Raw genomic sequence first — 14842 nt, forward strand, 5'->3', positions numbered from 1 at the left:
GAAATTCCCTTATTGCAATGCTAGAAATTACCATGTGAGGAAGGATTGTGTGCTTTTACCACTTCTGTGAAAAATGGTGGAACTTCTTGGAAACGCAATGCCATCTTTTAGCACAATTCAGATTGAAGCCAAATTGCAAAGTAACTGAAGTTCTTGTGAACTTTCAGGGATCTCTGTATAAGCCCCAAAATACGTGATGTTTGCGCTTCCAATCTTGTCTCTAAGGGAACCTTCCAGTTGTGTAAGAATAAATGATAGAAAAATGGGTTTGAGAAGGAAATCAGAAGCTTACTTGTTATTTAGTGAATGTTTGGCATTAAGACAGGACTACTACTACCCAAATCTTCCTATCACGGAGAGAAGCACCTCCTTTGTCATTCGTGTTTCAGTCAGAGATCTGTTTTATTCTTCCTAGCTACCTTCAGGCTGTATAACTCCAGGTGAGGACTGGAATGCGTGGGTTCATGTCTTCATCGTTTAGTTGCTCTTTCTTCAGCAGGTTTGGGAGGCAGAAGGATGAATCATTACAGTAGATTTAGAGAGTAATGCAAGAATGGATGTGTACAGGGCATCTGTTAAATTACAGAAGTCTTGAAATACCTTCCTTCACTGGAATGGTTAGAGTAGTGTCTCAAATCTTGGGCTTCCATCATAAACATTCCAGTGACTTGAAAACCCTTACTGTGAAGATGCCTTATTTGGCAGGTTGCTTTTACTGTCTTCTATTGCATTGAAGTGTTTCTGCTTTGTCTACCCTAATGTTTGCTAAGGAGGAGACTTCCAACGCAATTGCTTTGATGGGACTATGGTGCTTATATACCATATATGTGAACCTGGGGTGGCTTTTATAAGCAAGTAGTGGGAGACAAATTATTTTACTATTGTTCTGTGAAATCAGCTTCTGTTTCAAGTTCATTTATCTGTACCATAAATGAGAAAATTAAAAGCACTTCACTTGGCCACTTAGGCCTCTGCTTCCCCTGGCAGTCACACTGCTTCCAGTTTGGGGGTTTCTCACTCTCCTATTTTGTGCAGGCATTTCTGAGACAGTGAAATGCTAGGCAGAAGTGACAGAAATTTAGCTGGAAGATTTCTCTTGCTATTTGTTTGTCCTTTCCAGCAACAGTTAAAGTTATTCATCCAGTCTAGCAATATCCCTGTCTCTGGTTTAATATATCAAAAATGCTTATAATCAGAACAGAAAAGATTGTTTCAGCAGTAAGAACCAGGACATTTTATTCAAATCCGTCACTAAAATCTGCATGTGTTTGCATCCATTGCTTTATAACTTAATCTAACTAATGTAAAATAGAACTGTTGTGGCTAGTGCATATAGGCAATTTTCATCTCTCAAACGAACAGATGATGGTTTCAGGTTTTGTTTTCATATATTATATTAAGAAGAGCATTACTGAAGATGCAAGGTCAAATAATGAAAAAGTGATAAGTTAAGGTCATTTAGTAGTTTTACTTCTTTCTCCCTGACACAAACATTAGGATACAATCCTTAAATATATAACTGCATGCTGCTGTTTATCCCAGGCATTTTGTTTCATCAAGTATTTAAAGTGGGTGAGCATAAGATGCAAAACTCTTTAGTGTTTTTCATTCTCATTTTTGATTAAAATGTGATTCCTGCCTGCCCTAGGTGCAGTGTTGTTCCATATCCACTGAGCTTTTGGACGCCCAGTACAAAATGTCTAGAATACCATGCTTCGGATAAACACTGTTCTGCAGCACTTTACTCATTCCGAGCAGAGATCCAATTGTTTTCAGTGGCTGCTCTGAGTGGTCAGAACTTCACATTCATTAGCATATCTAATCCTGAGTCAGCATCCTGATATCAGAGACTCGTGAGCCTGTGCTGGTTTCAATGTCTTGTATAGTCATGCTGGGGCCTTGATGGAGATAGAAGTTCCACAGAGCAGCTTTTAGTTACCCAGGCATCCTTCCCCATTCTGTATTCCATCTCCATTCACTAAATACCTTTTAAATTCTAAAACAGGTAATATTTCTGTAAGAAACAGGTCATCTTCACTACACAGTTTTGGTTGATCTTCAGAACCATTGCCCTCTGATATTCAGGAAGACACAGGTTCTGTGGGAAAAATAGGGTTAGAGAATGGTTCACAGAAGGGCTGTACTAAGGCTGAGCAGTCACCTGTAGTTTGATCCTCGTGTTCTGGGAGTTTGCAGAAGAAACAAGCTTTGTGCTCTATGACTCACAGGGGCTGTTGTGCTAATACTCTGCAGAGCCGCAAGGGAAGGATTTCTTTCTGTCTTTGTTGCATCCATAGAGGGGATGGAAAACTATGGGCTTGTTTATTGACAAAAAAAATAGTGTAAGCATTGCATAACAAAAATGGATCGTGTTTTGGGACTTCTGTTTTAATTTAGTTTTTCTGTCAGTCAGAACAAAGCAAGTGGCTGAATTCCCACGATGGCTTTCAGAACACGCTGAAGTCCATGAAGTTATGAAAGAGCGTCTTCTGCTTTAAGCAAAAGTGGCACTGTTTCTATGAGAATAGCAACAAAGAGAGCTAGCAAATAGTCCTCTTTGTAATTAGAAGTAGCTTTCAAATACATGGTTGCACAGGCTTGCACTAGGCAAAAGCCGTGCTCTGTGTAGATTATGACTTGGTGCTGTGTAAATTAGGAGAGTGGAACTGCTGATTAATGGAGAGCAGAGCTTCACAAGACCTTTTTATAGTCTCTTTCAAAGCAGAAACTACACTTTGAAATCTAGGCAGTATATACAAGTAGGCCTAACTGAGCTACTGCAATTTATTGTTTGAACAGCTGATCTGGATTTGCTGACAAATAAATCTGGGGGATATGAGTGACTTTAAAAGATGCGTAAGCGTCCAGTAAATTTGGGTTGTTTTCATTTGGTCCTTTTTTAAAATGTAATGAGTGTGCCAATTTTTGAAGGGTCATTGTTAAGCATATTGCATTTGTTGTTTAATGTAGACCACTGCAAGAATTTTGTCTTATTTGGGGAAGGTTCTTTAGCCAGTGGAGCTGCAAATTGGTGCCAAATAACTAGCTGTCCAGATGGTGCGCACTCTTCATGTGCTCCCTTTCCATTCCTCAGGTGCTTAGTATTCCTTTGTAGGTTATTTCAGTGCTGGTGGTTGGTTTTGTTGTTGTTTTTGATGGTGTGCCGCCAAAACAACTGGTAAATAAATGCATGAAGGTGTTGCGTTTTCAGTTGAGAGTGAAATGTAATTACTCCATATTGGATACCACTTTGACTGAGTGGGAAACCTAAGCCCCCAGTATGTTCTCAGGACGGGTGCATGGGTTTCTTTAACACATCTGTACCACTTCTGAAGCCTAACCTAGCAGACTTTCCCAGGGCATGGGGGTTACAGCCCTGTCCTGGTTGGATTGTTTTTCTCATGTCAGAGAGCACCAGGACCAGAGGGCTTCTCTACATGGGCTCCTGTCCTACAGCGTTGGGACAGACTGCCCAGAGAGGTGGTAGAGCCACCATCCCTGGATAGTGTTCAAGAAGCATGGAGGTGTGGTGCTGAGAGACATAGTTAGAGGGCAGTATTGGTGGTAGGTGGAGAGTTGGACTAGATGATCTCAGAGGTCTTTCCCAACCACAACAATTCTATCATTCTATGAAATAAAACTTCATATGTTGTAGCCTTTGTTGCTGTACAAAACACTCGTGAATCCCTGAACGAATGCTTCTTCCCTCTGCGCAATGAAAACATTTTACTATATAAAGATAGCTGTCCATGGAACTTCACAGCAGGGTTAAAGAAGTGGAGGATATATTTCCCGTTTACTCTTCTGGAAGAAAATAACATTTAAGTTGCTCATCAAAGTCACAGACTATGCAGAAAAAATTGCAGGAGGTCCAGAATACACAAACCCAATTGTAGTGAGGAAGAAAATCCAAAACAGAATTGTTAGTATCTTGGAAAATTATCGGGCTGATTATTGGGAACTACAGTGATCACATCCTGAGTTAAAAATTCTTATTATGCAAGTGGTTTAAATGCTTTGAAGCAGGTGTTCCCAAACCAAAGCCTTGGAGCACATGCAAACTACAAAACCTTTATGTCCCACAGAAGGATTTTTTAGTATTTTCCTCCAATGGAGATAAAATACTGCACTGCAGAGGAATGTCATTATGTATCTCCAACCAACAAAATGTTTTTCTGTGGAAAAAAATACTAGGGACCACTATTCAGCTACCTTAGAACACCTCATAGAGATCCGGTTAGGAACTGGTCTGCCTTGTTGATTCTGTCAGACTTTTTACTATCTTAACTTCAGTAGATTATAACATATACTGAATAAAGCCAGCAGAGAGAAAATAGTTTTAGGATGCAGCCCAGTTGAAAAGTAACCCATTCTAAATGGCATGGTTTAGGTCAAACCAGAATGTCTTTCCCTTTTAGCTTTTCTCTTCTGAAATGTGACTGCAGAAGTATATTTATGTTTTACACAGTGGAACAAATATTCTTGAGAAGATTGTTAGAGTCCTTCCACTTTCCTTACTAAGCTAAGTTTAACTGATGACAAGAGCAACAGTGTGAGGTACAGCAAGGAGATACAGCAAGTTCGCTGACACTGTGTTCTTCTAACTCACCCTTTACCTTTTCTATAAAAGCAGTTCCAGTATTACTTTGGTCATCTTACCTTAGCATAGGGGAAAAATCGTCTCTGTGCAGCGTCCTATGGTCCCTCCTGATCAAGGTTGCTGTGATTCCAGCAGCTTTGAGCTTGCATTTGGCAGCTTTGGAATATGACTGCAGACTGGGAAGAAAATTGCTGGTGAGTGTCCTTGGCTTTGCATTTTCACACTGTCGTTACATTGGAATTCTTTTCAAAGTCATTTAATTTTTCATCTGGGAAAATGGGAGTTTATCAGCCCTGACTCACTGATGATACTGTGCAAGGCAGAGGCTGACAACAGCCCATGGAGTTGTGGTGAGTGGCTAATGCTGGAACTGTAACTCAGGCCACGTGCATTGACCTGCAAGTATTGGGGCAACGTGACAGTGTGGTGTTCCCCTGAGTATCCTTGACATTGCTTAGTCTTTATCCTGATGAAGTGACTGATGTATGCTGTCAGAAATGTCTTAAGAGTGTCTGAGAGTGTGTTTAGAACAGATCAGTTTCTGTACCAGCGCAGATGTAGTCACAGGTTTTCCCATGCTGGCACAGCTAGGTCTTCTCCTTCTGATGGTGTGAGCTCATTCAGACACCATTGCCACCACGACAGGGCAGATTCTGGGCCTTGAGCCACCCCTGCTACCTTGCGAAGCACACACATACACCCCTTCTCCACAGTGCCTGGACCAGGCTAGGCCAGAGTCACAGGGCTGCTGCACTTCTGTTCAGTGCTCAGCTACATTGCCTTGGAAAAATAAAAAAGGCCATACTGCTTACAGTATCTCATTTCCTTAGCTGATTTGATGTTATGAATCACCAGAATTTTTGTCTTAATGTTGAATATGAAATATTTTTTTAGGAACAGTCTTTAATCATCTCTGAGCATTGCATCTCCAGAGCTCATCCTGAGCGATGCTCTGTGTGTAAGCAAACAAAAGTGGCTACAGGAAAATGAGATCTAAAAGGATGTGAACAAACATCTGCATAGTTCTCATCTCCTGAATAAAAAACATCATCCTACTATATCCTTTCCTTGTTATTCCCTGTGGATTTGTCATCCCTCACTGTGCTACACTTAATTTACAGTCTAATCCATACCAAAAAAAGAATTTGTGAGCTTTATTTGCCTATATACACAGTTGAACTGTTTAAATATTGTGGCAGGGGGAGATGGAGTAGGCAAAGATAGGGGTCTCTCCCTGCAGCACATTCCAACTAGCTTGCTGACTGACTCCAGTTTGCAGCCAAGTTGGGATGTGTTAATAAGTGCAACCCTAGTGTATTAATTAATTTGCCTTGTGTTTCTATAAAGATTTGGTTCCCCCTGGATTTTAATTTTGAATGTCTCCTAAACAAAACGGGACCGTAGATAATTTTGTTTGGAACACCAGCTCAACAAAGCTGATGAATAGCTGCATCATTAATTTCCCTAAGCAAACTGAACTCAAATTAATGGTGGTTAGCGGTTATTTTGCTGTCTCTTCTCCTTTGTGTTGTTCAGCCAATAGTGTTGAGTAAGTAGCATCAGGGTGATGGTATGATTAGCTCACATTCTTCTGGAGGATCAGTTCATCAGTCAAGCTTTACTTGAATCACCAGTGCAAAAGGTGCAAAACTGCTGTGTGTTTTTTAGAAGTAATGTGGCTTTGTAGTGTAGACAGGTAAAGTCAAGTCTAAATGACAAACCACATCCGTGCCTTTTGCTGATACGAGCTGTCTGCTTTCATAATGTAACTTTTTCCACATTTTGATTGCTTGTATTTTTCATTATATCATTTCTTATTGGCCCATCATCAAGCCATTTATGAAATGTCATTGTGCAGCTCTAATTCCTTCCCATCCCAGCTTTGTGTTAGAATATCAGCTCATTCTGAAAATCAAATTCATGTTCTTTTGTCAAACTATGGCTATTGTAAAAAAGTACATTATCTCTTTCTAGACACTTTCTACTCATCACAGTTCTTGTAAAGTTCTGCATCATCCTGTAGCAAGCAGAGTATTTTATGAAACAAGGAACTTAGATGTTAAATATTTCAGTTTTCTACTCAGGGCATACAAAGAACTTCATGTGTGTTGTGTAGCAACCAAAGATAGGGATATTTAGTTCCTAGTGTTCGACCTGTACGCGTACTTCAGCCAGGCACAATGTGATTATGAATTGAAAAGGGCTGTCTTTATGATCTTATGGATACTTTTGAAGATGCATGTTATAATAGCAGCACTGCAGTTTTTCAGTTGGATTATCTGTGGCAGAGAGGCCCTGAAAATATTTTTCAGTTGAACAACTATGGCATTCTGACACCTAAAGAATGCTATATTGATAATATTGTTTTACTGGAGGAATATTCACTGTATTTTCCACAAGAACAGAATGTATCTCTGTACAAAGTGACCCGTTTATTTCATTCCGCTGAGTTCCAGCAGTAATTAAAATGTGAGAATGAAAGAGTGAATCACTTGAGTCTTCCCTAACCCTGTGGCAGTCGTGCAGCAGTGTGTGTTCATCTTTCCAGGCATTCCAGAAGCAGGAATAATTTGTTTTCATTTACTTCACCCACACTGAGTGCTTGCTGCCAACTAAAATCATTTCAGCAAGAAGCAGCACGTAAAGTGGTTTTAACAGTTTTACTTTGAAAAACTAGAAGAGTAATTCCATTTCTGATTACTCCAACACTGCAAAACTCAGCAGAAATTTCATAGCCTATCAATTAAAGTACTTTCCAATCAGGGACATTGTGGAGCGCATCCCTCCTCCTTCTTACGCATTGAAATTCTGACTGCCTGCATTACCTCAGCATTGAGGTACTTCCACTTCCCTTCTTCCATGAAGTCACTATTTCAAGTAAATCTGTGGCCACATTTAGGAGGATTCTTTGGGAATCACAGAGAGGAGTAATACAGATGTTAAAATATATCAGTATTAGGCTGAAGTTAGAGATGTAACATCAACAGATTGGACTGCCTGGATAGTTCTTTTACCATATCCATTTAACCTGTCTGATAACATTTTCAGGAACACCAACTCCCCAGCTGTTTTCATTCATCATCTCCTCCTGTAATGGGATATTCAGGAGTCCTGCTGTGTAGAAAATACCCTCTCAGGAGCTTTTCCTTCTTCACCTCTCCATATGGCATGTGCAGAGTTTAAAAGTCACCATGTCCTTGATGCTCCATTTCACAAGTATCCTGAGAGAAACTGCTGCATCGTGTGTGGCAGCCTGAGCAGGCAGACAAGGAGCAAACTGAGGATGCTGGGTTTCCTTGGTCTGCGTGAGGAAGGAGCCCATCCTGCAGGGTGTTGTGCACAGCATGCTGCTTGTGCACAGCTCTGTTGTACCTGGCCTTGGTTCCAAAGCAACAATGTGTTCCACTGAAATGGCCACATGCTGCTTTGTAGCAATGTCAGTAACGTGACTTCTCTGCAAGGTACTGTTCTAGATTATCAAGGGGGTTTCACTTAAATCAGAACTGAGAACTAACGGGAATTCAGAGGGAAATGTGTCTATGACAGTAGTTAAGTTAGAAACCATCTGGGGTTTACATATGCTGCCTGCAAAAGTTTACAGCATCTCAGGGCACACCCAGGCAGGCTGTACTCCAGGCACCTCACAACAATGGAGCGATGGGCAAGAATTATGGAAAGAGCAGTCAGGATTTGCTGTTCTTGGAGCTTGTACTAGCTAGAGAAAAGTGTGCCTATATTCTGACTTAAGCACTGTCGTTATTCTGAGCTGGTACTATTGGTTTTCATGCCTTAGCTTTCCCCCAGAATAAGATACAGGCTATAGCTATAGTCGGTACTGTGTGAAGAATTCTGAGATTGAGCTGTGTTGGTGTTTTTCCTAAATAAGTAATGTCAATATAATAAGTCTTATTTTATTTTATTCAAAGCTCTTATTGAGATATCTGTAATATCAGTAATCCTACCATTCTGTGCAACAGAACAGTTTTTCAAGTAATTAGCATTAGACTGACAAGTGGGTTGCAGAATACATTTAGGCTAGAATAAGATGTATTCCAGCCTGTTTCCATGAGCCTCCATCCTTCTTCCAGAATTCATGTCTTTTATTATCATTTTTGACTAACTTCCTTACGTTCTTAACTTTGCAGTGTTTCAACAAAAAGCCACTCAAATGCCCAGTGACTACGACAAGACGTACTACAATGCCAGGAAGCACGGTACAGAATTCAATTTAGCTCTTTAACTTCTTTGGTGTTTTTCGGCAGAACTAGTGGAGAATTGCTGTGACTTGATTTTGACTGATTTAGCATCTATTTTCCTGCATGTGATTTATATCCTTAATGCTATCGCAGCATGAAGAGATCAGATTAAAGAAAGAAAAATGAAAGTTACAGTCCTTTGGGAAAGATTTGTAGAGCCAGAGTTACTTTATGCCTTTCTGTTTGCTTTCTCCATTGTGATTAAAACCAAGTAAAGGAGAGACTGGAGGGCTCAGCTGTGCTCACTTAATTCCAGCCATGGAAAGGCAGCAGGGAGTGGAGCCTAAGTTCTCTCCTGGGTGCCCCAAGATCTGTGTAAAATGAATTACTGGTGGCATTCCAGTTGTTATTTGAGTTGTAGCACATCAAAATGTTGCTACCAAATTCCTTTAATGGTACCCTAAAGTAACTAGCAATGTTACATACAAAATGAATGAACACTGAGTGAATATGTTTCTTATCTGTTCTTCTAACAAGTAGATCAGGATTAAAGCACATAGAGCAGCGTGCAATAGCCTGTTTTGTCCTGCCACAGGGAGCTGGAGTCTCCAGTGCTACTGGCATAACCTGGCGTGATCACTAAACCACTGAGGAAAAGAACACTGTACCTTCTACATCTTACTGTGTGTTTGGTCTGATCTCTGAATGATCATTTCAGATGCAAGTCATTAGGGTTATCATTCTGTCAAAATAGAAACAGTTAGCAGAGATGAAAATTAAAAAATAGAGATTCCTGCCAAACATGTTAGTATGGCATGTGATCAAAAGGAGAGAAAACAGCAGCTGTGTTCTTTGTTTTGTTCATACAGTCCTTCCTCACTTAAAGATATAAGTGCATAACAGCAGAAAAACTGACCCAATTAATAATAATGGTTTAAATTCTCGATCTGGCTGCATTTGCTGTGCAGTTTGAAACGGGTGCTTCATGGTCCCTTAGCAACATCCTCATACAGAGACAGATCCCAGCCATCTCAGTGTCAATATCCTGGATATAGCCATGCTGCTACACCTCCTTGGACCAAGCCGTGAATTTGATAGCATACATCTCCATGCCATTTCCCTTCAGTTGCGCACCGGCACTGTAATCTGTTGGAGGACTAGAGATTCTGACATCTTCTCATCACTCAATGTATCTAATAATTACAGCTGGGGAGAAAAAGAATCACGTAAAATTTCATGATGCTTTCTGACCAGATTTCAACCCCAGCATTTGAGAAACGCACTGTTTGAAGTTGGGAAAGGAGTAGAGGGGGAAACATTGTGGGAAGGTTGTGTCTTTACATGTCAACAATTTCCTTTAAAATGTCTGTACTATAGATTTAGCACTGAAAGGAATTTATTGTGTGAGCTGTCACTAATGGTGAGTCTGTGGGTACAGGCTATAGTAATGATTGAAATGTTTAAGAAAGACCAGAAAGAGAGACTAATGGTAGATAGTTCATTGATTCATTGTATTTCTCTCATTCAAAAGGAAAAAAAAAAGGGGGGGAATGAGAGAAAGAGAGAGAAACAAAGGGGTGGGGAAAGCCATCCTAAGGATAGTGGGTTTAACTCATGTCAGATGGTGAAATCGCACTTACATGCCTTTGAAAAAAGTACTCAGATCATAAAGGAATGAAAGAGTTACTAATATTTATCTCTACATTTTGTAGCAGCATGCAGAAGACGCACTGACAGGGCAGCTGTGAAACACAACATCCCTGCTGAACGGGAAGATCTTATCCATGTGCAGAAACAAGTGAAAAAGGGGGCAGTTGCTGTGGATGAAGCCCTTGACAGATGTAAACAGTGGCAGAATGAAAAGCAGAGACTGCAGACCGCTCCACAGGTACGAGTCTGAGTATTTATGTTTCTTGACAGAATCTTGGTCAGAAGTTTGGAAAACAAACTCTTGTATTTTGGCTCCTACATATGAGATCAAAAATTAGAGTTGTGATTTATCTTGTCATGATTTATATGCCTATCAGCTCCCAAGGATCTTGCTGCTTGTTCTTCTGAATCTTATAGATACCTGTTTCCACTGGTGCTTATTGGAGATGCCTCCTGAATTCATTTTGGTTGAATTTAGGTGTTACTGCATTTGGTTAAAATCTCAAGTTAAATATGTTGATCTCCTAAGATTTTATTTTACACTGTTAAGCGAGGCAGAGGTACATGCATCTTTTATGAAACCACCATCTTTCTGTAGCTGAACAAAATAAATGTGCTTTTGAGCACTGTCAGCTAACAAAAATACGACTACCGCAAACATACATTGTTAATATATATTGACTGCATCAGGCTTTATGCCTGTCGGAAGGTGTTGATTCTACCTAGTGAAATTCACAATTCTCAGAAAAGCTCTTCAGCTCCTTTATATTCAGTGTATGGAGTAAAATGAGGTGCACAAAAACAAGATTTACAAAAGCCCACACAGTGAGTCACTGAAAGAATTGCAAAGCTAGAAGATAGACTGAGGAGAAAGGCGCAGTGAAGAAGTTTGTTAATTACTTCCACCAAGACAGCTGGAAGAAGAGGTTATGCCCTCATTTTATATACATTAACAAAAATAGTTTATTGTTGCTTTTTGAGTAAATCTAGTAGAAAGAGGAATTCTAAGGCTAATCTGTTGCTCTATGGAGTGGGACAGCTATCAGATGCTGCTAACAAGGACAGATTAAATGCCCTTTTGTTCGTATTTACTGAAAAAATCATATGCGCTTTGTCATCACAATGGAACACTTATTAGCAGATGTATGAGGCCTGAGAACAGTTCAGGCGTACAGCCCCCACACCATGCACCAGCAGCACAGTGTGAGCTGTTCTCAGCAGTGTAGGGGTGTCCCCCTGAATCCATCTGCAGCAAAGTGCCCAGATGGGAACAGCAGCACTGCTCCCTCAGCTGGGGAGTTACACGGGGAGGAGGTGGACTCTAATCCGTGCAAAAGGTGACAGCATACAGCATAAGTCTTCTTTGTTGTTGTTGTGAACATGAAGATGCTTGTATTTGATTGAGGATTTACTTGGCTTGATTTCAGTGCTTGAGGAAAAGGGTTGTTTATGCTCTTCATCGTATATATGAATTTTGTTTTGTGCCATAGAAAAGTCTTTCACTGTTAACCTGCAACATAATGAATTAGCTTCGTGCTATCACTGCAGTTTGTTGGTCTTTCCTGGGATTTTGAGGAGGAAAAAAAGAAAAAGCAGTTGTCCAACGTTAAAAATTAAAGCTCAAGTCTGTAATTTAACCCCCGAATCAATATAACTTGCTGATGGGAAACGAACACCACAGGACTCATGGCAGTGTTCAGAATGCTAGAGTCCAGCTTTATAGAGTTATTTATTATTTCTAAAGCAAACTTCCATTATTGATTCTTAATGCATGTTTTTTTATTTAAAGGATAAATTGTGCCACCTTAGAGCCACCAGTACTGGGAAGAGACTAGAAAAGGAAAATCTGGATGGTAAGTTACACTTTCTTTTGGCTTTCAAAACACCAAGGACTTGTGATGTTAATAAGTACACTGCTAAGGGTGGATGCAAAGCATTGGCTTCATAATGAGCATAGTCTGCATCTTTTCACATCTAAGTTGGTGTAGTGTAACCAGGACTTATGTGGGGTTGAGATTGCAACCCAAGAATAAGCTCAGTGAGAGTTAATGAGGGAGAAAATTGAGCAGGTCTTTGCAGATCAGCTTTTCTGTAGTCATTATTTCCTACTGCTTTGTCAGATTAGATTAGATGATTACTTTATGACAATTTACTTGATGACTTGGGTATTTTATTTGTAAATCAGCTATCAGTTTGCACTTGCAAATCCTTGATGAGCTTTCTATTGCTGCAATAGTTCAGAATTGTGATTCAATAATCAAAGCTATACCATTAGTCATTTAAAATGCTTTTTACCTTTGTGACTCAGTGGTCTCTGCAGCTGAATAAATCACCTGTACTTCCTGCAAATTATTTTGTTGTTATGAAAAGATTGTTTTAGGTGTTACTGGCTTTAGGCCTATGATTTCTGTAAGCTTCAGTAGATACAAGTTCTTGGAGAGAAAACATAGTGGGTTTTTTGACACTGGATGTAGTAGTACAATCTTTGCATTTAAATTAGTCACAAATGATATTTCTTTTTAGTACAAGAGGGGAAAAATAATCCACGGTACTGCTTTGATTTGTTCTATTAGACAGTGTTGTATCCACATAGACTTGATAGCTGAGATGTTGTAAATAAGTGAAATTTTTTACTGGCCCTGTGGCAGGGTAGCAGTTCAGACTATTTCAGCTTGGTAGGGGTGCAGCAGCCTGCACACGAGTGGGCTGAGTCCTTTCAGCCTTCATAAGGTGCTCAGAGCTAAAATCCGTTCTCTGTAGGCAAGGCAAAGCTCACTGTGACATGAGGTTGAATGTTGGAAAGCATATGGCTGTAGGGTTTTCTTTTAAGGCATCATTCCGGTCAATGTTGCTGTCCTCTCTCCAGCATTCAGCTAGTTAGTGAAACACACAGGCAGAAATGTAGTAGCAACACCAGAATTTAAAATTTGTTGTAACAATGAGGCTTGTATTACCCAGTAACTCAGATAATGATCACTATGTCCCCTTCTGATTTTAACCTCCCTGCCATCTGTTACGCTATTTTATATTCTATGATGAATGTAAAGCAGAAATACAATGGAAAGAATCATTATGTAGCCCCTGGTTCTGTCCAGCGGTACACTACCAGAGATCTAAATCCTTGAAAATAAGTATTTTTACCAGATGGAACTCCATCTACAGCTGGAGCGTATTAATGATGAGTAAAGAAAGGTGTCAGAAAAAGCATTATCTAAATCCAGATATGAATTGCCTGAATCAAAGATAATTGCATTCTTTTCTCTTTAATAGCTCTAAGGAAAGCAGAGCATAGAGCATACACTTCTGAGACATTTTGTACTATATGCCACTGAATAAGACAGTGCTTTGGATGTCAGCACTTTTCAGATTTGTTTATCAGGCTCTAATTTTTACACCTGCATATCGACTCTCCAGCCATACCTTTAAAATCATGGGCTTTTAGCACCAGCTGCCATGTTTGAAATCAGGATTCGGATACTCATCTTCATAGGCTGTTTTTGAAGACTTGATTTGGAATTTAAACAGATCGTATCAGAAGCCTGTTAGAAAAGGAATTTGATTTTTAATGAGAGAAGAAAATATATGCTATAAATAAGTGAGGAACATAATTTTTAGTTTCTTGATAAGTTTGATCTTGCTTCCACTGTAATGAAAGTTATTAATGAGAGCGGCAGTAAGTTCAGTCTTCTATTATAGCATTTGATGATATCTTGAAGTCCATGTCTCAGTTTGCAACAGTTTAATATAGGATCTAACAACGTGTGCATTAAAAAAAATGATTTTGAAACAAAAAGGAAGTAGAAATTTCACTCAAAGTGTGGCAGAACAAAAAAAACTATTTTAAGGACAACTCAATAAGCACTAAGCACGTAGAATGTTCATTTGTGGAAAAGTACAGACACTAATTAATCTCATTACTGTATACAACATGTATGGTCTTGTCCATAGGCATTTAATATCTTTTTTCCAATAAGGGATATTAGTCAGCCATCAGCTCTACAACAATAAAGCTTTGTTAAAATTTAATGAAAATACATCCTTGATTTGGGGACCAAAACTCCATTTTCAAACGTGAGCAACCGAGAAAACTGAGGGGGTATTTAGGATTTTCCTTGGCAGTTTTCCTGAAAGTGCTGTAGTGCTGAACTAGAAGTAGCCTGTTGGCTATGGGAGAATTCATCCCTAAGTTAGGCTTCTATCTGATTTGGAAAGCCAGCAGAGAAGTGAGGTTCTACAGGCATTCAGCAGCTCTGTTTTGTGGCATACAATCATTTTTAAAAACCTACACAATGCTTATCTCCATCTTTTAGACATTTGAACTACCTCTATGAGCACTGCTTAGCTGTTTCTGAAAACGAGAGTTAAAAATCTGCCTTCTAGTTCAGTTACATTATGG

At 39.6% G+C, this 14842-nt stretch overlaps 2 protein-coding genes across 5 annotated transcripts in view; one reads left to right on the top strand and one right to left on the bottom strand.

The window, feature by feature from the left end:
* The window catches only part of BANK1 (B-cell scaffold protein with ankyrin repeats 1), a 131354-nt gene that overhangs the window by 111284 nt on the left and 5228 nt on the right, over positions 1-14842 (top strand). For 2 of the 3 annotated variants that reach the window (XM_420665.8, XM_046940858.1), the window contains exons 11-13: positions 8746-8814; positions 10512-10684; positions 12236-12299. In XM_420665.8, the coding sequence (XP_420665.7) occupies positions 8746-8814; positions 10512-10684; positions 12236-12299 (306 nt within the window). Of the gene's footprint in view, positions 1-8745; positions 8815-10508; positions 10685-12235; positions 12300-14842 lie in introns of all 3 variants that reach the window. The other variant, XM_015285617.4, reaches the window with a different exon arrangement.
* The window catches only part of SLC39A8 (solute carrier family 39 member 8), a 118377-nt gene that overhangs the window by 13456 nt on the left and 90079 nt on the right, over positions 1-14842 (bottom strand). For both annotated transcript variants that reach the window (XR_005859696.2, XR_005859695.2), the window contains 2 exons: positions 13867-13985; positions 4660-4776 (listed from right to left, as the gene is read on the bottom strand). The gene's annotated coding sequence lies outside the window, so the exon portion shown is untranslated. The remainder of the gene's footprint in view (positions 1-4659; positions 4777-13866; positions 13986-14842) is intronic.

This window comes from Gallus gallus, chromosome 4 (assembly GCF_016699485.2).
Source record: "Gallus gallus isolate bGalGal1 chromosome 4, bGalGal1.mat.broiler.GRCg7b, whole genome shotgun sequence".
NCBI lineage: Eukaryota > Metazoa > Chordata > Aves > Galliformes > Phasianidae > Gallus > Gallus gallus.